Below are 27,921 nucleotides of genomic sequence, written 5' to 3' on the forward strand. Positions count from 1 at the left end.
CCAACAAATCGATTAAACTAAAAGCAGAATATTTGTAATAAATGTAAAGCGAAATGGTCAAAATCCACCCCACCACTCCCACAGTATACGTGGATTTCTTTTTGTTTTATTGCCTTATTTAATAAAAACTATATTTTCTTAACTAATAGATAAAATTATAATAGCTTTCAAGAAAAGATAAAATTATAATAATTTTTATTTTTTCAATTATTCTTTTTTTAGATGTTGAGGTAAATTCGCAGTCACTATTCAAAACTGTGTATTGGGTGGTATATAAGCCCCAATCGGCTGGGAGAACATGTGCGACAGACACGACCAATAGGGTATTGACGATAATAAATCACGTGACATTTTGATACGAGAATTATATATATTCCACCAACTTGGCAACATTTTTCAGGACTTCTCAATTGTTTATTGTTAGTTGTTTTAGTCATTTAACTTTTTTTTTTAAATGCAAAATCATTTGATTACATTAGAGTTTTGCTTAATATATGGGCATGTTAGTAACTTTTTTTTTTTTTTTTTTTTTTTGTTGTATAACTGCTTCATCAATTTTTGTATTTTATTCACAAATTAAAATAAAGAATTGACAACCTTCATCCCAACCTCCTCTTCATATGTGAACATTGTCTTTATTATTTTCCAATACACAAACTTGTTAAAATCAAAATTTTTATTTTTTAGTCTGTAGATAACATTTTGATAGTGAAGATTATTATAATTAAAGAAGAATCATAAAATAAAATAGTAAAATATCAATGTACTAAGTAAAACAAGTTTAACAGTTTCATCACTCCGTGAACTAAAGCTGTAATTTTGTTTAAAAAATTAGAATGTATATTATAATAATAAAAAGTTAGCGACTAAAATAACTAATAACAAATAATTAAGAGACTAAACAATATTTTTTCTTACCAAATTAAATATTAAGATTAAAATCACAAGCTCGATCTACTAGGTTTTATAATAATTTTCTATGCAAAAATGATTAGGAAATGACAAAATCAATGTCACCATCATACACACACATATGCTGGGCTGCTCTTATCACTTGTACAACTTGAACAGCCATACAGACTATTTAAGATCCCAATTAAACAGCCGCCATGTGGTCACGTAGGGAAAAGTAAACGAAAATTTAACATTTTTTTTTTTTCCAAAAAAAATCCACCATTTTTGGCAAATGGTAAACAAAATTTTAAAACAAATTTTTAATTAACTTTGGTTGTCGAAATTTTTGAATATAAAAAATGATCGAAAGGGCCAATTCCAATTACAAATCATCATTTTTTTGTACATAAAAATGTAATGTACTCCACCTATCTTATTTTACATGTCATATTTATTATTTATTTGTCAATTTTTTTTTTAATTTTTAGTATTTTTGTATAATTTTTTGTATTTAATAATACTTTAAATTTAGTTTCTAAATATATAAATTGTATATATTAATATTAAATTTAATATTATAAAAATTTAAATAATAACATCAGTCAAACCTCATTAAATATACCAAATACATAAAATTGGAGGATAGAGTAATATTTTTAAAATGAAAAATAACGAGAGTATAATTTTGATTTTATATAAGTTGTGTATTGTTTATGTTCTAGATCTATTTTTAAAATTTGACATTTTAACATATGTCATTATAACAAATTTTCAAAAATAAATTTATTTGACCAAAAGATGTTAGACCAAGTAAGAAGGGTTTGAGTCACTTAAATATGTGATCAATGGTTCGAATCCATGTGTATATATGTCCCAGTATTACAACCGATTGAGGTCCAAGCAATGCTAGTACATGCAATATGCAATAATTCAATGCATCCAGTATCCCTATTACTATAGAAATAATTTGAAAAGCAAAATATTTTAACCTGTACACCATTTATTTAATTTGTGTGTAATAGATACAAAAAATGTGTAAATTAAAATGGTTATTACGATTAACAATACTTTGCAGAAATAATATTTTAATAATTTAAATATTATTCTTAATCTTTTGGTACAGTAAGCATGTGAATTGACAATTGGAAAGCAGCAGCATGAACCAAACTAAGATCAAATTTGGGAATAATTCAGCGAATATTCAATATAAGTTTTAAAAAAAATTAAATGAAAAGGAAATTGAATGCCAGGTTGTAAGGACTATTAAAAGTAGTACATTAATTATATTCTGATGGAGCAGATCAGATCTGATAATCGGATATTTGTTGGATGTGTGCGGTTCGCCGCATTTTGTATTTTTGTACGATATGTGTCTCGATCCATTTGACGTATTTCTCGAGGAAACCCATAAACATGAGGGAAAACACATTATAAAGAATTAAAGATTGAAAATTTTCTGTGAAAAGCTGCGCTTGGACCTTAATATTAAGCGTCTGAAATTCAAATCAATATTTGTCATAACCCAACAATTATAATTGACAAATTTAATCTTTGACAATTGGCATCTTAAAATTTTTAAATGTTTAAGTTTCAGCTTGAACCTTTTTACTGATCAGATTAAGAGGATGAGAACCCCAACAGAACTCAACTTCTTGCTACTTGCAAGTTCGTGGTAACACTCAAACCATCCTCCGGATCGATGACTCTTTAAATATTCAACTTAACTAGTCAAAGTAATTGTTAGGCAATGTTAACGTGAGTCATTGAGTTGACAAATGATATATGGACTCTTGTAGAGTAAAAAATTTCACTATATGTTATGATTTTATTAATAGAAGAGAAATATATTATTAAAATTTATGTGTTACTCTTTTTATTGATGAACCAAAACAAGATATGCATGTAAGCAACAAATATTTAATAAAAATAAAGTAAAACTTGAAAATATGTATATTATTATTCCATATGAGTCTAAACTCTCAACATGCATTGGTTCACATCCAAGAAACTGCAAAATTAGGGTTTAGGGCATGGGCAATTGGACCCACAAATGACATGTCTTCCCATTCAAATTAGGGTGAATGAGTTGAGACGACGACGTACTGATATGTGATAGATAGGCATAGATGCATAATAGTAACCGAGTTGGCTTTACGGCATATGGTCGGATATGGACACCCGGATGAGTCAGCACAATTTTCAAATATAGAAAACAATATGATTATGTTTCACTATAAAAATTTGTCAATTATTATTTATTATACATCGTTTAACTGAATAAGTAATTAATTAAAACTTTATCAAAAAAAAAAAAAAAGTTACAAATTAAAACGTATCACGGTAAATAAAGTTGATCCCTTATATGGGAATTGTGGGTTTGAGTCTTAGTGGAGGCTATATTGACTCTTTGTGCTTCATTAAATTGAGAAAGTAGTTATGAACACATAATACATTAGTACATTGTAATAGAGTCAGTAGTATTCAAAAAAATTAAAATATATCACGGTAAATAAAGTTTTAAACGCGTATTTATTCCGCTCTATTTTATATATCTAGTTTAATTAACGATACTATAACTCAATTTTTTGAAATATTTAATTTAGTACTAGTATATAAAAAGTTATATATATATTTTAAAACTACATAAAAATACTATTATACACACCAAAGAAATAAAATTAGATTGACAAATGAATATAGTAAATAAGACCAATAAAATGAGACAACGAAAATATAATATTACTCTTCAATGTTTGATTCATCAATATAACTTTTAGCACATGCAACATTATTATAGTCTTTGAATTAATTTTAAAACGGAATTAGTTACACATTTAGGCAAAAGATAAGAAAGAATGACCAAGTTAATCATATAGTTACAAGAGTGAACCTATATCACCCCTAGTTAGGGGGAACCAAACAGTCACTCTGATGCATAATTAAAATGTACATTTTTAAATAATAATTGTGAGTTTTCTTCTTCACAAACAAAAAGTGCAAATATATTTTTTAATAAATGGAGAGCTCTAGAAGTCTCCCGGATTTGAAAAAGGAATTGATCGTGATTTTGAACCTGTTCTTTCCATGACCCCTCTTAATTGAGATGAGACGAGAGATCCAATGCTTGAAGTAGGAATCGCTAGAATTCAATCATATATCGTATAGTACATATTATTCGATATTAGATCGGAAGAAACTAGAAGATGAAATACGTGGAAGGTAGGTAGCCACATAGAAGTTACACAAAATGTCCGATTTAATTTGATACACAAGTTGTAAAATAGACAAAAAAAAAATATTAATAATATTATTTTTGTCAAATTTTTATTTATTGACAAATTTGCAGGGCCTAATAAATGTTCAATTGGAATGAAATTAGCCAGTAAAATAATCAATAACAATTTTAAAGACTAAAAATTTTAAACTATTGTCCCAAAAAGGGTATGCCATGATTATCATAACATGATGTCATATTTTTTATTATCGTTAACACGTTATAGTTTAACTTATTACATACGGTCTTCCTAATACGATTTATTTATCTTATATGATTTGCAGTTTGTTACACAGTGGATTCTCTCATCATCCACAAATATCAAACTATTAAACTTAGTAGCTTAATGATTCTAAAAAATGACTTTTATTTTATTTTATTTTATTCATTAGTGTTTCGTGACAACATGTAACACATCTATATGCCTCTTAATTTAGCTAAATTTAAAGTATGAATGACATCATAGCTTGGACGAAGTAAAAGTATCTTTGCTTTTGGATCATGCTTACATATCATACCTCAATGGTCAAAGACAGTTTAATTATAATCTAATATCACATTTTATAATCTAATATAGTGTGTCCATCTATGATATATAATGTAAGAGAGGAATATAATTTCCAATTTTCTCAAATATATAAAAATATAAAATATTTATATTAAAAAATAACTCATTGACGAGTTAGCTAGTATAGGAGTCTAGGATCATTATACATATCGTTTTTTTTTTTTTTCCAATATGAGGTTTTTCTAAATTAGGGTAATTTAATTTTTTTTTTTTAAAAAAAAATAGGACATTCAATATCATAATTACTATGAGACTTATCGGAATTCAGCTCAAATGGCACCTGCAAAGTTTTGACTTATGCTTGAGAAAAGCTAGGTCAACTTAAAATTTTTTATCATACATAAGTCATGCATCCAACTTTATAATTGTATTAATAGTCCAGTTACTAACCACTGTACTATCGTTGTTGTCATCATCTTTCTTAAATTTCCATTATTCAAAATTTTAATCGTAATCTTAGACGCATAAATATTTGCGACCATTGTTTGACAGTAGGAAATTCATCTATATTATTCTCTAGCCAATCTCATTCAATTTGTATTGTTTCCTTTGGAAAATGAAAGAAGATGAAGATAGAGAAGGGAAAGTAAATTGTCTGATGAAAGTTCAGACTTCCATTCATATCTCATATATTTTTGTCAAGTCGCAGTGCGTGAATTATACTTAATGTGGTGAGTTTATTGTGAGTATTATATTCTTATCTAAAATATTATTGAGTATTGTGATTTATACTGCACTATTTTGTCAAGTCAAGATGTAAAAGTCATTAGTGCCCATTAATCTGATTAAGAAAACCACTAAAAATTGTTGGACGAATGAGGCAGCAGTCTAGGACCACTACAGAATATGATACTCGACCACATTAATTAAAGCAAATGATTCCTAAATGAATCTCAGCTCCCAGATTCTCCGCTTCAATCATGTGTGTCTCACGAAACTCTTTCATCTGAAAATGACATACATTATGCATATATACATACATACTTAATGACACCATTTAGATAAGGTTTGTATCGTTTATGCAGTCCACGTGGCCGTCGCACTGCACAGTAGTGTGAAACTGACTACAAATGTTGCCCCAAAGAAATTATGGAGTGGAGTTAGATAAAATTTGCATCATTTACAAAATTCACGACTTCACGTACGTGGCCGTCGCATGCACAGTAGTGTAAAAATGACTATAAAATTTTGCCTAAAAAAGATGATTAAGTGGATATCATGAGTTCAATCCTTGTTGATCGAGCCCGTTATTAAAAAAAAAAAAAAAAAAAAAAAAAAAGAAAAAGACACACACAATTTCATTACTTAGCTGTCCAAACATAAAAATTTTAAGGTAAGTTTGGGCCACGCACGAGTTGGATTGAAAAGAAACGGATGTAGCCCATGAGCTGAGGCCCATAAAACATGCCAAATATCTATTTGAACATTATACATGAGTGCCCACACAACATTATATCAAGTTCCAATTCATATATGATATAACCAAGGCAAATTATGCTATGGAACCGGGTCCACCTTTTAAGGTGGACCTAAGTTCAAAATGTGCGTCTGGAATAACGGTGTCATTAGTGACACCGTTCCTCAGCCAATGATATATATATATATGTGTGTGTATGTGTGTGTGTGTGTGTGTGTGTGTGTGTGTGTGTGTAGTGAAAATAGAGTTCAAAAATTATGAATATAGAGTTCTTTAATTGCGAAATAGAGTTATGAAATTGTGAATATAGAGATCTGTAATTTTGTATATAGAGATCTAAAATTGTGAAAATAGAGTTCAAAAATTATGAAATTATAATTAAAAAATTATGAATATAGAGGAACGAATTCTGAAGACGTTAGGTCATGAAGGAAGCAATTTTTTTTGTTTTGTTTTAATTCAAATGGCGTCATTTTGAAGCAAAATGATGCCGTTTTGGACCCAAGTCCACCTTGCAAGATGGACACGGGTCCAATGTCCATGGCATAACAATCCTATAACCAACTTGGAATGAAAAGATAAATTTTTTAGATGGAATGCTCATTATTAAGTCAAAAAATATTACTAGTAAGTAGTAACAAAGACATAATAAAGATTGAGTTTTTGTAGTTAAGTGGTATAGTACCGACTTTTGATTTTAGGTTACGATGTCAAAATTTTGACCTCTATAACTCCCTCATAACTATATATTTTCGACACTTACGTGACAATCAACATCACATTTCATATAAAACAATCAATTCCTAAAATTATCAATGAAATCTATACGATTGAACATTTTACTATTCAACCACTTAATTATAATTGTAGATTTATCTTGCTCAATTATTATAATATTACAAGTTAAAATCACAGAGAATATTCTTAAAATTAACCACAAAGTTATAAACCACCTTCTTAAATTAGATTAAAAAAAAAACAAAAATAAACCTCAAATGTCCAGAAAGAATTGATTGAGTGGATGAAATAGAGCCTAGATTGTACTTCCACTTCCCTTGTCACCTAAAATTAATTTTAGTTTCTTACATTACCGTTCCAACACATTTTTACAATTTTTTTTTTTTTTTTTTTGGGTCATATCATTATACATGTCCATTCTCATGGACAAGAGTGTAAAAACATGTTTTTTTTGGGTTCATTTTCCAGAAGCCAAACAATATTATATATAGTAAATCAAACAATGAATCTATGACAGTGAAGTATTCATAAGCTGTAATTAAGAAGCATATAATGTCGGTGGACCATTTCAAGATAAATCAACTTTTCTTTGCAAAAACAAAAGGATTAAGGTGAAAAAGTTCTTACAGTGTCCTCAGAAAGTTACTGATGACAGCAATGGAGATGAAGCTTTCGTTCTAAACCAGTGAAAAAGATATTTTCAGAACGAAAGGTTGTTTTCAAGCTGAGTAAGTATATAGTACGAGCTATGGAGACAATATAATAACGTCAATAAATTAAACGAGGGTATGCAATATCTCAGGATATTGATTTAATGGATGAAAAAACTCACAGATTCACTTTCAGTATTAGGGTGGGGTGGGCTCATTATACTCAGAGTAAATTTTATTTTTTATTCTACATTTATATGTCACAGATAGTTCACTTTTAGTCATTAATTTTTTTATACATTTGACTGTAATATTATTGTAGTATGATCATTTGTGTCCACATCAATCATTTCAACACATCTCAAGTGTCCATATATAAATTCTTGTACAATTACATACATAATAATACAATAAAATCAATTCAAATTATACATCATGCAATTGCTAGCTAGCAAAGCGAATTATTATTAACCTCCTATAATCCTATATATACATATATCCCCCATTGAGGGAGACTATTGCTTTCTGGGTGGATTGGCAGTGAGGATTATCCGTGGATCTTTTAGATCACACACTTGACATGTCCGTACAATTCTATGTCAGGTTATCCAATGAAACTCAACTCTCTAGTCTCAGGTCTGACAACATTGTGATCGAAGATGCTAAATTTACGTATTTCTTGTCGACCTCACTGCGCTGGCCGTTGAATTGGCATTATTACATCAACATTAACTTTTCAAAGTTAATGCCATAACATTTGGTTGATTTGATTAATATTTAATTTCCTTTTCAAACTTATAATATTGATTGTTTAATTTGGAAGAATAGATGCAATTCTTGATCGATCAGTACAACGTTTACATTGTTTTTTCCTTTTGGGCATCTCTTTTTAGTGGACCTTCAAACAACATTATTCACCACTTTCCATCTGGTTTTTGTACCATGACAGCAATGCTTTTGTCTCCAACAACTCCACTCATGTGGAGCTTTAATTTTAGATTGTTATTTACTTCAACGGCTCCTAAGATAAAAACGTGTCAGTTTCATATTCACTAATTTCATATCACTTACATGTAGAAACGTGTCGACTTTACACTCATTTTTTTTTTGAAAGGGACTTTACATTCATTAATTCTATATAACTTTGGCAATAAAGATGTGTGTATAGTAATGACAAACATGTGAAACCATTACATTGTGACATAAAGTGATGCTTAGCTTTTTGATAAAACATTTTTGGTAGTGACATGTCCTATTGTGTTCAAAGCTTCAAATCATAGTTCATAGTGCAAAACTAGGTTGTAGTACATACATATTTGAATTATTGATCCTTCAAATAAAACTAACTTAGATCAAGCTTTGGTGATAATTCTTTGATTTACAAGAAAATTTACAGACATTACTTAAAGGTGCGCTTTGGGTTAAGGTTGTCTTGTGACATTAGTCGACAAATGATCACAAGGTCGGAGGTAGTTCAATTTAAGTTGTCCATATATAGTTAACAGATTCAAACCAATAAAATTAATAAATAACTCTCATACGAAATTAAATTTGGAACCTTGTGACTACTTAAGTTAGATTAACCTTTGGTGATAATTCATAACCTAGGTTTAAGGAATAAGGACAATAAGAGTTCTCAACATATATAGATGAAATTGACAGAAATGGACACTTGGTTTGCTATATGCATCCTTACTGAAATTGTAAACAACCTTAAACTCAAATCCTCTATCATTTTATGAATTCTCAAAAATTTTATATTTTCAATATATGTCAAACACATTTGACCTATCCATTAATGCGGGTTCCTCTTAGACAGTGCAAGATTTTTTTATTTTTTTTTCTGAATATTATTAACTCTATTACAATGTAATATCTGTTCATACATACTTTCTCAATCTACTGAAGCACAAAGAGTCAATGCATGCCCTCCCTGGGCTCTCTTCACGTCTCTTGTAGGTTCAGCCGGTCAGCCACCGTATGACTGTGGAGTTTCTAACACTGCACACATAGTATCTTTTTGCTGTTTCTAACATTACAGATTAATTTCCTGCCTTTTGACAGATCGATTAAGAATACACAGAAAATGCCAAACCTCTTATCACTTTATCAGCATCATATATAAAATTTATAGAAAAGCTTTGATCTGGTGAAAATTTGTGTGTGATTTTGGGAGGAATAATGATAAGTACTTCAACATATATATATATATATATATATATATATATATATATATATATATATATATATATATATATAATCATAGTTTATCATGTACAGTGAAGTATGAAAAGAACATACACATCATTGAATTATATTCAATCTTAATTAGTAATCTTTCATCTAGGTTCTGTCTGAAATTTTGATTCATGAGAAAGTTCGCAAACATGTGAAACTCGCTTTATGACCCTAGTCCGTAAAAAATTATAATGAGCAAGGTAAATTAGTTTAGCTTTCGACCCTACTAAGTACAACGGGTCATATTGCCGAATTTTAATTTGTTCAGTGGAGCAAATAAAGAGTGAAACTGACACAATTGTATATCAATTTCATAAGAGACTGCGAATTAAGTAATGCTTAAATGATTTTTTTTTAATCTACATTGCTGATTTTTGGGATAAGCTTCGATCCTTACCTAACTTGAGTTTGACTACTTGTTATTCGTGCTCTCATTGAGAGGAGGAGAGATACCTGGTACTGAGAGCGGGTCCGGAGTGAAAGAGAAACACGCAAATTAAAGTCATCATCATCAACCGCTGAAAATCCATGAAAAAAAAAAAAAAAAAGGTAGAATGAGATGTTAATTGATCTGCAGATTAATGAAATGATGAATGCAGAAGCTGAAAACAAGACATTAATTAAGAAATGAAAAAGAGCCACCAATTCAAGCCTGTGAAGTGCCCTTTCCCAGAGCCATAGTTATAGCATTCTTGCAAAAATATATGTAAGCCATTGTTTGCTGATGCAGCATCATCAAGATTCTCGTACTGTACAAATTAAACCTGGGAGCTTACATATGTATGACATATATATGAAATAACGGTCAATATATATATATAGACACACACACAATATATATATATGCTCAGCCAGATTGATTTTGTAGGTGAATCTTGATGATGCTGCACCTGCAAACCAACGACTGCGCTGCTCCTCCATGCACGACAAAACCCATAGTATATATATGGCTGCCTAATCTTAATTGAACATATAATTGTGATATATATATCGAATACATCTCTCTCTCTCTCTCTCTCTCTCTCTCTCTCTCTCTCTCTCTCTCTATATATATATATATATATATATATATATATATATATATATATATATATATATATATGAAAGATTTTGAAGAGATAGGCAGGAAGAACCCTAAATGTAGAGAGATTGGTTTAAACCCACTCATGGGCGTGCACCAAATCTGTTGATAAGATGAGAAATATGACAATACAAAGAAAAAAAATTGATGATAGAATTGAATGGGCAAAGATATATATGATTCAAAAACCTAGAATTATATATTATAACAATGAGAAAGATTCGATATTGATATGTATATGCATATATAGAAAAGAGGGGGGGTTAGTATATTAGAAAGGGAATGAAAGGTATATTTCTTTTGAGGAAGAGATCGAGCGGCTATATACATTCAAGGGGGGAAGAACTAGATTGGGTGACACAAGTTGAATGAAAGAACTTTGGAATGACACTTAAACACATTTATAGACTCCTAGCTTGTTGGCTTGTTGCACCAACCACCTATCACCACTTGTCAAGAGGTCCCCACCAAAAAATTAGGAGTACATAATTTTGGACAGTTTAAGGACCTAATTGCACTTTGTTTGAGTTGAATGACCCAAAATTGCACTTGTGCGTGCAGTTAGATGACTAATTTGAATCTTTTTTTTTTTTAATTTTATATTTTTAACTAAAAATTATTACACTTTCTCAAAAAAAAAATTATTACACTTTTGTTTTTAATGTGAGATGGTCTCAGACCTACTCTTTAAAAGAAATGTATTAATTGGTTTGGTTTAACATTTCAGTGTCGATTCGATCCTCAATTCTATTGAACTTAACCTGATCAGTTGTACGTATAACTAATTTTAAGACAATCTTAAATTCAAGCAGTGGCATAGTATAAACTTGTGGTGTATTTTTATGCACTACAAAAAGTAAATTAAATTACGGCACTTACAAATTTATAAATGGATATATGCAATGATGGTTATTGATTTGGTTTGCAACTAATAGCTAAACAATATCTATCCGCACAATCTAAACTTTACCATAGTAAATTACTATTGGCTCTTTGTGATATACCTAACTATCATAATAATTGGACTAAGAACATATATAGAACCACAATCTTGAAGATTTTATGTCATTATCCATTATCACAAGCAGACAAACAACAAAATAGTCACCTTAAGGTTTCACTAGTACTATTTCGATCGATCACATTATATGATCCAATAATGGTCATATAATGCAATTGTCACTTGTACAACAAAGAACATAGGAGAACTAATTTTCGCTACTATTTTTTTAAAAAGGGTATAAATCAAGTTCAAACTTTCGAAATTCATTTTAGGAATTTGGTGTACACTTTGTGTTTAATGAAAGTGTTTTTTTTTTTTTTTTTTCATTTATATTACTTCTAAAACACATAATTTTACAAAACATATAATATTGTTTCATAATAAATACCAAAAAGAAAGATTTATCTGAAAAATTAATACAGTTTTTTCCAATCATTCATTGGGCTTTAAAACATGGTCTAATTTGTTAGATGCGAGCCCAATATGATTTCCCCATAATGCATTTCAAAAGAATTATCAGTTTAGAGTAGCTCAATGGTAAAAGCTCAAGACCAAATGAGGGACAATGTTTCCAAAATTTCAAAAGCAGCCCAACTTCCCCTATTAACTACGATGGCGAAGAGAGTAAGAGACTATAAGAGCATCGGCAAAATTTTTGAGGTGTTTTTGCATGTGTGAGTATAAAAGAGAAAATGAGAGGAAATAGAAAAAAACAAAAAACCAGTCTCTCTCTCTCTCTCTCTCTCTATATATATATATATATATATATATATATATATATATATATATATATATATATATATATATATATCGCATTAACGTGCCCTATTGGGCGCTCCTGGTGCGCCTCACGCGCACCGGATGGATGTATTATGTTCTTTGGTGAGACCCACTATTGACGCAAAAAATCGGTTCTCCTCCAAGATATCGAAATTTTTTCTCTCCTCACATTCTCTCCTCCACCTCATTCTTGTTTTCTCAAAAACCCCACCAAAATCTATTGGTGGGGATGCTTTAGAGTAAATACCCAAAATAGTCCATCGACTATAGCTAAATTCACAAATTGGTCTTCGACTTTGAATTTTAACCAATTAAGTCCTTAACTTTTCAATTTTAACACGATTTGGTCCTCCGTCTATTTGACCGTTTGTTGACTGTGATTTTTGAGGATATATGTGTAATTTCATGGTCCATCGTCGGTTTTTTAAGGTTCCGGTTGCATTTTCAGACCGCACTGTTACATTGCCGAAAGCAATCTGCCAAATCCTGTCGCCTTTTTTCATCCTCTCTTTGGATTCAATGTAGTTGAGTTTGTACCAGAGCGAAGAATACGACGTGTTTTCGAATAGGTGCAATGTCATCCTAGACTGTGTCACGGCAGCGGATGAGGGCGGGGGCCGATGAAATTACATATATATCCTCAAAAATCACGATCAACAAATGGTCAAATAAATGGAGGACCAAATCGTGTTAAAATTGCAAAGTTAAGGACTTAATTGGTTAAAATTAAAAGTTGATGACCAATTTGTGAATTTAGCTATAGTTGAGGGACCATTTTGGGTATTTACTCGATGCTTTAATATATACTAAGGATGACTCTGAGCACAATTAACTAATTAATTAAAGGAAACTGGCACTTTTTCCCCCTAAGTTATATACTTATAGCACTTTTCCCCCCCTCAATTATTTAAGTGGCTCCTTTTCCCCCTGAAATGTTAAATGGACATATTTACCCTTAAAATAAATATTTCATTTATTTTTATTCTCCAACAAATTATTACTATAATTTGGTTCAAACCAAACAGATACTATAGCAACCAAACCAAAATATTTCAATTACAATTTATAATCAAAACGCGATATTTAGAGTTTATTAAAATCGCGGACCGGAATGGCCGGTTCATGTTCTGAACCGAAAAAATAAAATACATTTATTGTTGAATTTAGACTATTTTAAAATAAAAAATAAAATTTTAAAATAAAGAAGGTTCAAATCGCGAACTGGATCCGGAATCGCCGGTTCACGGTTCATGATCCAGTTTTTTTAATTCTTAAATTTAATAAATTGAAATCCAAATATTGAGTTCTAAATTTGAATCATAACTGAAAACTTTTAATTCGATTGCTAGCTATAGTGTCTGGTTCAGTTCGAATCGAACCGTGGTAATCGCTACATATACGCAATAATTTGTTGGAGAAGTGAAATAAATAAAATGTTTACTTTAAGGGTAGAAATGTCAATTTAATATATTAGGGGGAAAAACCACCACTTTTAAAATAATTGAGGGGACTAATGTGCTTACATACATAATTGAGGGGGAAAAAGTGCTATAAGTATATAACTTAGGAAGAAAAAGTGCCATTTTCCCATTAATTAATTTAAAAAGTTAATAATTTTACTTTGTGAGATATTATATATGGGTTTTCTTAGTGCATACGGTCATATAATGCTTGCATGTTTTCCTTGTCATCTTAAATAATAATAATAATAGTTTTGCTTATTTGATAACTATTGTAGACAATTGAAACACATTTTAAAGATCACAAGATTATGGTGCAATTCTTTTTAAAAATAAAGGAAGTGGCATTCCTAGTCCCTAAATTATCTGTGAGGTTTAAATACTCAACCAAATTAGGACTTTTAACCAATTAGTTAATTTATGCTATGTGGGATTGAACATGTCATCTCATCGAAATCTGAACGACTGACTAACTTTACAACCTTAATATGAAATGTTGTAAAATTAGTAAATTATCATAATATACTATAAATTTTAGTAAATTTTAATCTGAGCGACGGACTAACTTTACACCCTTATGTCACATTTGGTTTAAGGAAAATGAATTGAATTTAAATTTTATGAAAAAAAAAATCATTTAGGAACATTGATTCTATTATTTAGTTATTGAAAAATGCATTATTAGAAATAATTAGTACGGAGTATAAAGTAATAAATAATATACTTTTTGTTATAATTCACTGGAACATAATTTGCCACAGCCCGCAACAAGTTGAATGCATATATAAGTCCGCTGAGCCCGTAATCCGATCATCGTACTATCGACACTTTAGGATACCCTCAAAGATCCGACGGCTTCTGTACTTATATACTCAACTCCGATCCATCCGCAGCAGCAGATAGCTAGCCAGCTTCTACTTCTGAGCCGCCGGAGATGCATACGATGAATGAATACGGCGATGAAGAGAGTAACAGCGGCGGCGGCAATGTTAGCTGCTTTGAGAAACCTGGGCGGAGATGCAGCAAGCTGGTGAAAGAGAGGAGAGCCAGATTTTATATCCTCCGCCGCTGCGTCGCCATGCTTGTTTGCTGGCACCAATACGACGACGCTTAGTTTCCGGCCATTAGAGTCGTCTGATCTCTTTCTGACTTTCTCCGTCGCAGCTCTGTTCCTCTCCAGATATCATGTATATATCTACCAGAAACCTTGTGGTTGATTTAATCAGGTTTTAAGGTATAAATTGCGCGCGCGAGTTATTTGTTTCCGAATTTCATTCTTCCCAAACTTCATGTATCTTCATATTCTAATCAAGTGTATAAAAAATTAAACGAAATGTTTTGTAATTTAATAATGTAAGCTTTATGAGTCTACGTACATAGTAGGTCTTGAATTGCCAACAAATATTGTTTTCATTCCTCCTTTCATTTTTTTGAGTCTATCTGAGGGGTGGGTGTGTATTGAAGAATGAGTTTATTTAGCAAAAGTTAGATCCTTAACTAAATTTAATTTGGCAAAGCAAAAGCAACAAGTGGCAAGGATTGAATATAATGTTCTTTTCAAACATTGAGATAAAACTGACATTAAAAGTGATGATTCTGGGTGAGGTCTACTTTTAATATGGGTTGTTAAGGTGGATTCGCGTTATTAACTTATCATAAGTGATGATACGGATCAGAATATATTATATGCTCAATATGGAAATATATAAAAATTGATTCTCAAAGTCCTTTAAAAAAAATTGATTCTCAAAGTGTGTCAATGTAATTGGTAAAATGATACAGAGTATTATTTTTTAAATTGATAAAATATAATGGTATTTGATAATGCTTTTAAGTAGTATTTGTCCTACATTGAAAATTGATGTGATTTGCGTTAGTATAAATACTATTCAACTTTTTTGTTTTTATAATAAGTTTGAATTATATAGCATGAAAACTCTCTCCTACACAATAGGTATTTGAAAGTTCTCAACACCTATCTAAATGTGCTCTTGAGATGAAACTCAAATTGTGAACTTAGTCGGCAAATAATCATAAGGAGGTAAACCAACCTAGCTAACAACCGCCAAATGATCACCGGACGGTAAACTAGCAGCATAGATTGTTCATAGTTGATCAACTGAAATCAGTTAGTCAATTCATATGAGATTGCCCAATTTATTTTTGACACTTACAGGGCGTTTGGTTGGAGGGAATTTAAATTCCCACCTAATTCCAAAGGCCATAAAATTCCTTAGTTTGGTTGGAAGGAATTGCAATTCCCTCATGATACGGGTAATTCCCGGTTGTACTCGTAGAATGTCTGTATAGTATGAACAAGGAAGGAGAAATATAGGCAAAGAAGTCCCTTTATTCATAATTGCTCTTTTGTATTTGTAGAGACAAGGGAGAGCATAATGTAGAGAGAGAGTGTGTGTAGAAGAAGAGGGGAAAATCCCCTGACTTGGAGGGCTAAGGCCCTATTTATAGGGTCAAGGGTTGGCAGGTTGATCCTGACCCGAACCGTTTGATCCGACCCGGGGTATATTCCCCATCACCCCATATTCATGGAATTAAAATCCCATGTACCCCTGAAATTTTAATTCCTGATATTTTATGAAGAAAAAAAGTGAGTGATGAGACAAAATTACCCATCCTTTTTTTAAACCTAAAATTAATACCACAACAACCCTGAGCATTTTGAACTTTATACTACTTATTCCCTTTCAATTCCCATGTATACCAAACACTAGAATTGAAATTCTCAGTAATTATATTTTTGTAAACCAAACGCTGTAATTTAAATTCACTTCATTCCCAGTAATTCATCTCCCATGGAATTGCAATTCATTTCTCACGTAATTCCCCTTCCCGACCAACCAAACGCGTTGTTAGTGGTTAGTATAATTATCATTAAATAAACCTTTTTAATGCATGATTGCCTAATTTAATTCAAACGCTACCACGAGATTATTGCCATACAATCATAAACATTGTTAGAGCATCCATAATGATATTTTTTTTTTTTTTTTTTTTTTTTTTTTTTTTTTTTTTTTTTGTAGATTTTTGTAAGTTTTATGGATGAGGTGAATGGCCGAACGGGGGAGAGGATATGAGAGACAATGTTGAGTATTTTATAATAATGAGAATTTTTTGTAAGTCATGTGTAGAGAAAAAAAAAAGTGTTAGTGTATGTTTTGCACACCCGTCATGTAAACATAACGTTAACTTCTTTTCTTTTGTTTTTTGTTTTTTTTTTTTTTTTAAATTCCTTTCAATTCTTTTCAGTTTTTTCCCGTTTTCTTCCTCTCCCTTTCTGTCTAGATATTTTATTAAATTTTGCATAAAATATCTATGTGCATTCAACATATTCAATATTTATATACCAATGAAATAATGGAAGTATATGAAACTGAAAGAAGCGACAGCGGGGATAGATGTAATGTTTGATGCTCTCTCATCTTTTTCCTTCTTAGTGACAATTACTAGCTAGGATAATTATGTTGTCACATTAAGCCACAGTTGAACAATTTTTTTTTTTTTTTGAAAACTGAGTATGTATGTAAGCTAAGTAAGCATTATTTATGTCTTGATTGAACCATTTAACATTTAACGTACTTTAATAGACAATTTCTAACGATTTTTAAATAAAAAAAAAAGTTTTTCGATAATATTAATTATCTACAAGAATGGTCAATAATACCAGCTATATATAAAAGTGGCCAATAAATTTGAATTGTCACTACTAATTATCAAACAGGGCCAATATAAATCTTCTATTCGTGTCGTTGGAGATAGAAGATTTACTTCGTTAGAATATATAAATATAAATGTTTGGTTAATTAGTTTTTTGCAACTCCAAAAGGCTAAACTTCAAAAAGTTATTCCAAGCCACTTTTTCAATTAGCTTTTTGAGAAAAGAAATTATATCAAACAGTTACCAGCTAACAGCTAATTTATCAAACACTTTTCTACAATCAGCCAATGTTATCAACTATTTACACCCTCTTATTAACACAATCAATTAACAGCTAACAACCATTTTACCAAACAGGGCCATGAGAGGTTACTTAATGGACCCTCCTAAGCATGCATCGAATGGTCTTTTATGTTATAATCAGCTTTGTTTAACCAAAAATGTCTCTACTTCAGGTGGGATTGTCTCCCTAAATGGAATAGAATTGAAGTTGGATGTTGGGCTGTCCAATCAAAACCCTCAATAATTACCCAATTTGTGGCAAATATTTCATGCCCCTTTTTTAGTGTGTACGACTTACGAGCATATCAATTAGCTTCCCCACATCGAACCTTCACCACCACACCTAGCCGGACATGACAACAAATGAACAAATCCATTCTCACTGTTCACTAATTGTGTCGTTGCATTGCATACAACGCATATACTTTATGAACCTAGTTGTCAAAGGATCATATATATAACGAAGTAAACCAGCTCAAATCGAGAATATTAAAGAAAACTACTCTATATAACCAGCCTTATAACTATAGTCGGCAAATGATCATAGTGAGATAAACCAAGAAGGCCAAAGGCAATTCTCACACAAAGTCAAACTTAAAATCTTGTGATTAAGCTGATTATATATTAAGGTAACCGTACGTTAGACCAACTTGGTTGAGATTACTCTACATACAACACATACTGAATGTATTGTTTAGTAATACTTCAAAATGCATCTCAATTGGTCAGTAAATCAAAATAAATTAAAAGGTTTTGTTTTATTAACAATCTCAAGCTATAATATTTGAATTGTGTTATACAAGCAAATACATCTTATATAATTTATCTCATCCACTAGTCTTCAATATAGGAACAGTGTATACATATCATTGCAACTCTACTTTAATTTGCCTTTTTGAGAGTTGAGAGTTGAGACCAATTCATGCCGCAACCCAAAATTAGGAAAGTCTTGTAAACGGGGCTGAACTTTTATGTGCTAAAATAGAAAAAGAAAAATTGGAGTGTAATTAAACAAAAAAGGAAAATGAATTGGGCTTTTAAGATATAATTAGGCCTCTCAATCAAGATGGATAAACGGCCCACATTTCTTACAAAATCTGAACCCAACATTTCCAAAATATATATAAGCCCAAAAATCTACAAAACATAAGCACAAAACCCTGAGGTCTGAAACCAAAAACCTCGGACTCAGGTCGAGAAGATGGAGTTTGAGAAGAGGAAAGCTGCCACTTTAGCTTCAATCAACTCGCCGGAACCGGACAAGTCTCCGAAAGGCAACATAGACGCCCCAATCCTGCCACTACTCGCCGCCATCAACTCTCACCCTTCATATTTCACCACCAGCTCTTGCTCCGGCCGCATCTCCATCTTTGCCCACCCCACCGCCCCTTCAAATAACCCCAAGAAGGCCAAAGGAGGGACATGGGTCTTTATCTCCCACGACCCAGTTGATCCCGACTCCGTTTTACCACTCCTATTTGGGACCGAGTTGACTCAGTCTCCTGTCTCCCACAGCCTGGTGTTCAGGTTTGAGCCTCTGATTATCGCCATTGAGTGTAGAGACGTGGAGGCAGCTCAGTCGCTGGTTTCCTTGGCGATTTCGTGTGGGTTTAGGGAGAGTGGGATTACTAGTGCCACTAACAAGAGAGTGATCATTGCTGTAAGGTGCTCGATTCGATTGGAGGTGCCGCTGGGATATAGCGACAGGATAATGGTGTCGCCGGAATACTTGAAGTACCTCGTTGAGCTTGCAAATGAGAAGATGGGCGCTAACAGGAAGAGAACTGATGGCTTTCTTGATGCACTGTTAAAAAATAGATTTTTAGAGCCTCAGATTAGTAATGGAAAGCTTTTGGGCAATAATGAAGTGGATTCTGATGAACGTTCAGGTTTTCTCGATGGACCCGAGTCAGAGTTCTTGGGAAATTCTTCCAGAGATGGCATGACTAGCCATAAGAATGATGAAAATACATGCGGTAATTGTCTCTAAAACAAACTCTTTGGTGTTTGAGTAGAAGCTATTATGAACTTTTTTTGTTGTCTACTTGTTTCTCATACTGGAAAAAATGGGGCTGTACAATTTAGATAAAGGTTTGGCATGCACATACAAAGATCATTGCTTGTATATTCCATGGGTTTAGAGAGTACACCCTCAAGATAATAGACAGAATTGACTATCTTCTGTGTTGTATGGTGAGTGGTTGATTAGTTTTATATCTTGACTCTGAACTTTTTGTTACTTTTATGTATAATAGACTACACTTTATTTGTAATGATTAGCTACTATAGTTTGTTTTAAATACTCTCTGACTAAAGAATTCAAAAATTCGAGTTGATGTATGGGCCTATGCAACATTTGATATAGTTGTAAATGTGTGAGAATTTGGTAGTACTCTAACTACTATGTCTCGATGCAGGATACATTCCCTTAAATGTGACAGCAAGTCTGAATCTTTAAATCATTGACAGGATCATCAGCAGTTTCTGGTATCAACCCATCGGAGATGCCAATTGCCGGAGAGTCCATTGAAAGGCTTTTCCTCTGGGGTCACTCTGCTTCTGCAATGGATGATGCATTTGACAAGAGGGTTCTCGTTTTTGGTGGGTTTGGAGGTCCAGGTAGACATACACGGAGAAATGATCTGCTACTTCTTGATCTACCAATTGGCAAGTTAGAAGTAGTTGATGTTCAGGAAACCCCATCATCTCGTTTGGGTCATACATCTTCCATAGTAGAAAAGAGTATGTATGTAATTGGTGGAAGAGCTGACCCATTAACTATTCTGAATGATGTGTGGGCTTTTAGCATTGCCAACAAGGAGTGGAGACTTTTACAATGTTCTGGAAGTTTATTCCCGCCAAGGTGATGTTTAAGTCATCTTTTTCTATAACTCTGCCAAGTGCATTACATATTTACATGCCTTCATTATTATTTACTGTTAGAAGCTAAGGTTGTTAGGAATTAGCTCTCAGCTACTCATTTTTAAATTCAAATGAGTGGCTGAGTCCTGCTGTTAGAATGTATATATAGGCTTCTTGTACAGGTTTAGTTCATCAGTTCAATACACTCTAAATGCTCTATACATACGTATTCCACATGGTATCAATTCCCTCGATTTTCATTCTTTTTTAAAAAATTAACATGTTATCATGCAGGCATCGGCATGCAGCAGCAGTGATTGGCTCAAAAATATATATATTTGGAGGAATTCATAATGATGTAATATTGTCGTCACTACATGTCCTTGACACACAAGCCATGACATGGAATGAACTAGAAGTTAAAGGGGAATTGCCATGTCCCCGTCACTCTCACTCCATGGTAGCAAATGGGACTCAATTATATATTTTTGGGGGATATGATGGGGAGAGACCTCTTGGAGATCTTTATAGTTTTGATACTAAAACACTTCTTTGGAAGAAGGAAAATATGTCTGGGAGACCACCAAGTGCAAGGTTTTCCCACTCTATGTTCGTCTATAAGAACTTTCTTGGTATTATTGGAGGATGTCCTGTTAGTCAAAGTTATCATCAGTTGTCATTGATTGATTTGCGCTTAAGGCAGTGGAAGCATGTTGTCGTCAGTTTCTTAGGCAAGGGCTTGTTAGTTCGCAGCACAGCTAACGTTGTTGGTGATGACTTAATAATGATTGGTGGTGGGGCAGCATGTTATGCATTCGGTACTAGGTTCAGTGAACCAATGAAAATAAACTTGCTTTCTTTGATCTCTGAAGTTGATAATTCTATCAATTCAGACCATATGAATAGGTCTGTCGATTATCAGCAGGGAGAGGGAATAGAAACCAAGAAAACTAATTCATCGGTGTTCTCCCAGAAGGGAGTTGAAATGGGTCAAGATGGAGGTATGGATAAAAGTGCTGACCCTAGAGAATCTGGTGAAAATGACGGAAAACATATTGTTGCCTCCTGTTGGGTTGTAAGACTAGAAAGAAAATATGCAAAACTGGTGAAAGATATTTTAAAAAATTTTGGGTGGTTGGATCTTGGAAGAAAAGTTTACTCCCAGGATGATGGAATGCATATATGTTTTCCTGTAACAGAAAATTTTTGCTCAATATTCCCTGATAAGAGACCCGGCTTAGGTGATGACATTAAAGAATCGGATGATTTTGATTCTTCAAAACCATTTCTTGAAAGGGAACATCTTTTAAAAGACATTTCCAGTTCAACAGCCTTGAAAGTTCTGATGGAATGTCATGCAACAAAAATTGAAGATGAAGTTCTAAAAGTGAAAAAGGCCACACACACTCCCTTGGAAATAATGAAGGAAGCTGTAGCCTCTTTAATCAGTCAAAGAGGACTGCCGCCACAACTCTTAGAGCAACTACCATCAAGGTTTCATTTTCTAGCTTCTTATTTTTTTAAAAGCACATCATATACTTACACAGCGGCACACTCTCTTCTGAATAGTTAGAAATAAACAGCATTACCGTGACATGTATGGACCACTAAAGTTTTGCCCAGTTCAGTATGACTTCAGATTAACACTTAACTTTTATGTTATAAGATTAAACACACTTATTTTCTTCAGATGGGAGCGATTAGGTGATATTGTGGTACTTCCTATCACATGCTTCAAGGATCCAGAATGGGACTCTATTGGGGAGGAGCTTTGGTGTGCTGTTGCAAAGTCACTTGGAGCTCGTAGGCTTGCTCGACAAGTAAGAGTTATTTGTGAAATTTAGGGCGTTGCAATACCAAAATGTTGCTATTAATGTTTTCCAACACAATCTTTCCTGCATACTAACTAAACCTTACTATAGGCTTTCTTGAGCTTCTGTCGTCAAATATTTAGGATTAATGCTGGATTATAAGATGAGACTATGGGGGCATGCACATCCCATTTTTTTTAATAATGTCCCTTTTCTCCTACCCTAGAAATCTGATCAACATTCTCTTATCATTGTAGCCTTGTAGGAAGTGTTCAATTCCTATTATTTGCTAATCACTGAGCATTGGTTATGTTGTACAACTATGTATTTAGTTTTTATAAGTTGTTAAATCTCTATTATGTTGTTGGAACCATTTAATTATTACTATAATTAGATGCAAAGTACCATTAGAAAGTTCACATATGAAAGTGATACTAATACATGAAGTCTAGTTACTTTTTTGCTATATCTAACCGTGGAAAGGTTAGAAGCCAATATGTTAACTTACAATGCCTATTAGAAGTTTCACATATCTACTTGATATGACTACATAAAAGGTAGTTAACTTTTTGCTACACTTGGTAATGGAAAGGTTTTATTGAACTTTCGAGCCAATCTCTTAACTTAGTGTGCCTAAAATTATAGGGCAGAGTTTCTCCAACTGGCACGAGAGATAGTACTTTGGAGATCCTTGTTGGAGATAATGGCTGGGTAGATCACCGTGAAAATGGAATTTTATATTCTTTCGATACTAGCAAGTGCATGTTCTCGTGGGGTAATCTCTCTGAGAAGCTGAGAATGGCTCGCCTTGACTGTACAAATGAAGTTATAGTGGATCTATTTGCTGGTATTGGATATTTTGTGTTGCCATTCCTTGTGAGGTAAAACTCGTTTAACCAATTTCTCTAGCAATATAGGAACGATCTTAGAAATTTATTGATGATTACCTCAACAATTTCAATATATATGACTGCTAAACTTGCTTTCATTCTTTTATATTCTTCAGGGCTAATGCCAAGATGGTCTACGCTTGTGAATGGAACCCCCTGGCTATTGAGGCTCTCCGTCACAATCTTCATGCTAATCTTGTAGCTGACCGATGTGTAGTACTTGAAGGAGATAATCGAATTACAGCACCAAAAGTATGTAATTTAGCTTCCACTGCATCAGTTGTTTTAGCTTCCTTGATATTATAGCTATACGCTTGTATTCAACGGTGTAAAATTATGGATTTATGGATCTTTGTTCGATTACAGGGTGTTGCTCATCGTGTCTGCCTTGGGCTCCTGCCAACGAGCGAGGGCAGTTGGGTCACTGCGGTGAGAGCATTAAGGTCTGTTATCTCAAATGATATGTAGGATTTACCTATCCTAGGAACTTGGAAAAATATATATGCACTTTATACGCACAACCAAGTTGATCAAGCTGTCGACTTGGTAACCATAAGGTAACAATATTGACTCCCAGCAGGAGAGGTCTATTGGCTTTCTTAGTTTGAGCCGGTTAGTTATAGGCAACCTAAGCTAGTTTATCTCATTCTGGTCCTTTGCCGGTTAAGACCACCACAAGGTGGTGTTTATCCCGTGCACATTTTCTGCTAACATTCTTTACAGTCCTTTTCATTATATAGGGGCGAGTATTTCATCTCTAAACTCGTCCATTCAAAATGCAGAGAGGAAGGTGGAATAATGCACATCCATGAGAATGTGAAGGATTCAGAAGAAGCCTCGTGGACGCAGTATGTTTCACGGTCAATCCAAGAGATCGCCCAATCTGAAGGTAGTGTACTCGATTCTCATGACTAAACTAACACATTGCATCCTCAGTATGGAACACGAAGAGGTTTCATCGTAGTAACCCTTTCCATAGAAACTAATGGATTGGATTATGTTCTTAGGCCGCGCCTGGGAGGTATCAGTAGAACACGTGGAGAGAGTGAAATGGTACGCTCCACACATTCGCCACCTCGTTGTAGATTTAAGATGCAGATCCAATGATGAAACGCCACAAGTTACTTGAAGGTATGTTACAGAAGAAGTTTTGCCCAATCTTGATTTAAATGCTCCCTCCACGTTCTTATTAGAGCTTGATACTCAGCCTCACTGTTCAGAACAATGTATTGAAATCTCTTTCTCCACTATCAATATTGTAACAAAATTTTTGAATTAGTTATTAAATTAATTGGTATTTTTGGTTATCAATATGGGCGTTTTGGGTGAATCCTGCTTTGGGACCCTGGTTAACAATCACATTGAGGTAAACCAGCCTAGGTTGTTCATACCTGATTGATTATGAAGTCTGTTTTGTGACCTTAACCTACAAAGGACCACAATGAGGTAAGTCAATGTTATTCCTAGTTACCCGCATGGGCAGCTCAACTGGTCACAGAGGTGAAACTTTGGAAGAATGACCAGGGATCGAGTCTCACCAGCGGCAGTGTGGGAGCAACCTCTCAAAGTGAGGGGTTCTTTGTTTACCATGATTTACATCCTCCCAAATGCTCTGTTGGGTCGGGGTGTGTGGGCCCTTAGGGTGAATGTTATTCCTAGTTAACTGATTTAAATCAAAAAGGTTAATAGAAAGTTCTCACAGGCAATCAGGAACATTTTAGTTACCAAATTAATTGTCCTAGGGGATTTTCTTTTGTAGTTTTTGGAATTGTTTAACATAAACTAAATGAGTGATTTTTTTGATACAATAATACCTTTTAATTGCTAGCATTAACGAATCATGTTACCGTAAAAGGTGGATGTCCAATGGAAGACTCAAAGTATCTGCAAGAGTGCATATTGTCTGGTATCATATATATTCCTTTCAAGTGGTACAAATCATTTCTCAAATTAATCCAAACAAGGCTGTCGAGAAATGGCTTCTCCGGCTTCTTCACCCAGCGTAGAAGTGCCCGCCGGCAATAATGGCGGTGGCGGTGGGGCAGTGCATCGGCATTCAGGCGGGCACACCGATAAAGATATGATGGATGCAGCAAATACGCAAATCATAGTGGCCACTCTAATAACAACCATAGCCTTCGCAGCCGCGTTTGCAGTGCCGGGGAGCTACGAGACCGAAGGTCAACCCAAAGGCGCGCCGATCCTCCTAAAAAATGCCGCTTTCCAAGCATTTCTTGTCACCAACACGGTCGCTTTTGTCTGCTCTCTCGCCGCAATCTTTGCTTTCGTCGTCATGGCCGAGGAAGCGTGGCTTTACAAGAGATCCAAACCCATCGGGCACCTCTACGACTACGCAGGATTTCTGCTTCTTGTCGCTTTGGTGGCAGTAGCCCTTGCGTTCGTTACGGGGAGTTACTCCATTTTAGCGCATGCGCATTCAACCGCCATTGCTGTTATTGTCACTGTCTTGGGCCTCACTTACTTCCCTCTTATTTTTTACGTTTTACGCGTCTTTATTCTAGGGGGAGCGATATCAAATACTGATGAAATACTTGACTAGTGATTTTAGGTTAATGACTTTCAAATTTGTATATTCAGTTGAGTCTCGACTTAATCTTAATATTTATGTATAAAATCAAATAAATTAAGAGGTTACATAATGTGCATTTTCGAATAACTTAACCCGCCCACAGGTGCCGGCGCATGCGAGCTCGGGCTTGAATCAAGCCTTTTCGATCTCTTCTAGTTGGATTTTGATTTGCACCGCCCGCGCGTGAGAGAATCTCTATACTATACAATTTTACAAGCTTCAAATGAGCTCTTGTATATAAGGGGGGCAAATCTTGTTTCCAAATCAATGTGGGACAAAGTCCACTATTTTTCCTTCATTTCCCAACTCAAATAGGTCTACTTTGAGAATCAATATCTCATTCACCCATTATCCGTTTTGAGCGTACAATATATCAATCTCTTCGTCTCACTACGAAAAACCCGAATCTACTTTGACTCAACCAAAATTGGAAGTGGACCCCACTGATAATTGTACCACAAAATAGCCACTTAATATGCCATTTTAAGCTATTTTTCCAACACATAGTTAACTGGTTTAAATAAAAAAGATTAATAGATAGTTCTCACATAGTCATAGGCAATCAGAAACATTTTAGTTACCAAATTAATTGTCCTAAGGGATTTTCTTTTGTAGTTTTTGGAATTGTTTAACATAAACTAAATAAGTGAATTTTTTGATACAATACCTTTAGCTAGCATTAACGAATCACGTCACCGTAATCGGTGGATGTCCAATGGAAGACTCAAAGTATCAGCAACGTAACAGTGCATATTGTCTGGTATCATATATATTCCTTTCAAGTGGTACAAATCATTTCTCAAATTAATCCAAACAAGGCTGTCGGGAAATGACTTCTCCGGCTTCTTCACCCAGCGTAGAAGTGCCTGCCGGCAATAATGGCGGTGGCGGTGGGGCAGTGCATCGGTATTTTGGCGGGTACACCGATAAAGATATGGTGGATGCAGCAAATCCGCAAATTACTATCATAGTGGCCACTCTAATAACAACCATAACCTTCGCAGCCGCGTTCGCAGTGCCGGGCAGCTACGAGACCGAAGCTCAACCCAAAGGCGCGCCGATCCTCCTAAAAAACGCCGCTTTCCAAGCATTTCTCGTCACCAACACAGTCGCTTTCGTCTGCTCTCTCGCCGCAATCTTCGCTTACATCGTCATGGTCGAGGAAGCGATGCTTTACAAGAGATCCAAACCCATCTGGCTACTCTACGACTACTCTGGATTTCTGGTTCTTGTCGCTTTGATAGCAATCGTCCTTGCGTTCGTTACGGGGAGTTACTCCATTTTAGCGCATGCGCATTCAACCGCCATTGCTGTTACTGTCACTGTCTTGGGCCTCACTTTCTTCCCTCTTATTTTTTACGTTTTACGAATCTTTATTCTAGGGGGAGCGATATCAAATACTGAAATACTTGACTTGTAATTTTAGGTTAATGACTTTCAAATTTGTATATTCAGTTGAGTTTCGATTTAATCTTAATATTAATGTATAAAATAAAATAAATTAAGATGTTACATAATGTGCATTTTTGGATAGTAGTCATGGATTTTTTTTTATTTTTTTTTATTTTTTAAACACACACCCACACAAGAGACATATAGACTTACATTTTCACGAGTAGTTATGCTGTGGTGCATACGGATGTAAAAACGACGTCGTTTTATTAAAAACGCGCGTCTCCCCTTAAAAAAAATAAATTAGGTTCGATT

General features: G+C 33.7%; 2 protein-coding genes across 2 annotated transcripts; both read left to right on the forward strand.

Moving 5' to 3' along the window:
• Nucleotides 1-19,219: 19,219 nt before the first annotated feature.
• On the forward strand, nt 19,220-24,935 carry LOC109188343 (tRNA wybutosine-synthesizing protein 2/3/4). Its single transcript, XM_019338977.1, has 9 exons — nt 19,220-20,037; nt 20,531-20,924; nt 21,218-22,417; nt 22,614-22,743; nt 23,380-23,615; nt 23,741-23,876; nt 23,991-24,067; nt 24,407-24,513; nt 24,632-24,935. The coding sequence occupies exons 1-9, from the start codon at nt 19,263-19,265 to the stop codon at nt 24,751-24,753; spliced, it is 3,177 nt and encodes a 1,058-aa protein (XP_019194522.1). The 5' UTR covers nt 19,220-19,262; the 3' UTR covers nt 24,754-24,935.
• Nucleotides 24,936-25,406: 471 nt separating this feature from the next.
• On the forward strand, nt 25,407-27,719 carry LOC109187559 (protein ACCELERATED CELL DEATH 6-like). The gene is made up of 2 exons (XM_019337785.1): nt 25,407-25,603; nt 27,060-27,719. The coding sequence occupies exons 1-2, from the start codon at nt 25,600-25,602 to the stop codon at nt 27,632-27,634; spliced, it is 579 nt and encodes a 192-aa protein (XP_019193330.1). The 5' UTR covers nt 25,407-25,599; the 3' UTR covers nt 27,635-27,719.
• The last annotated feature ends 202 nt before the right edge of the window (nt 27,720-27,921 follow it).

This window comes from Ipomoea nil, unplaced genomic scaffold (genome assembly GCF_001879475.1).
Source record: "Ipomoea nil cultivar Tokyo-kokei standard unplaced genomic scaffold, Asagao_1.1 scaffold1421, whole genome shotgun sequence".
Classification (NCBI taxonomy): Eukaryota; Viridiplantae; Streptophyta; class Magnoliopsida; order Solanales; family Convolvulaceae; genus Ipomoea; species Ipomoea nil.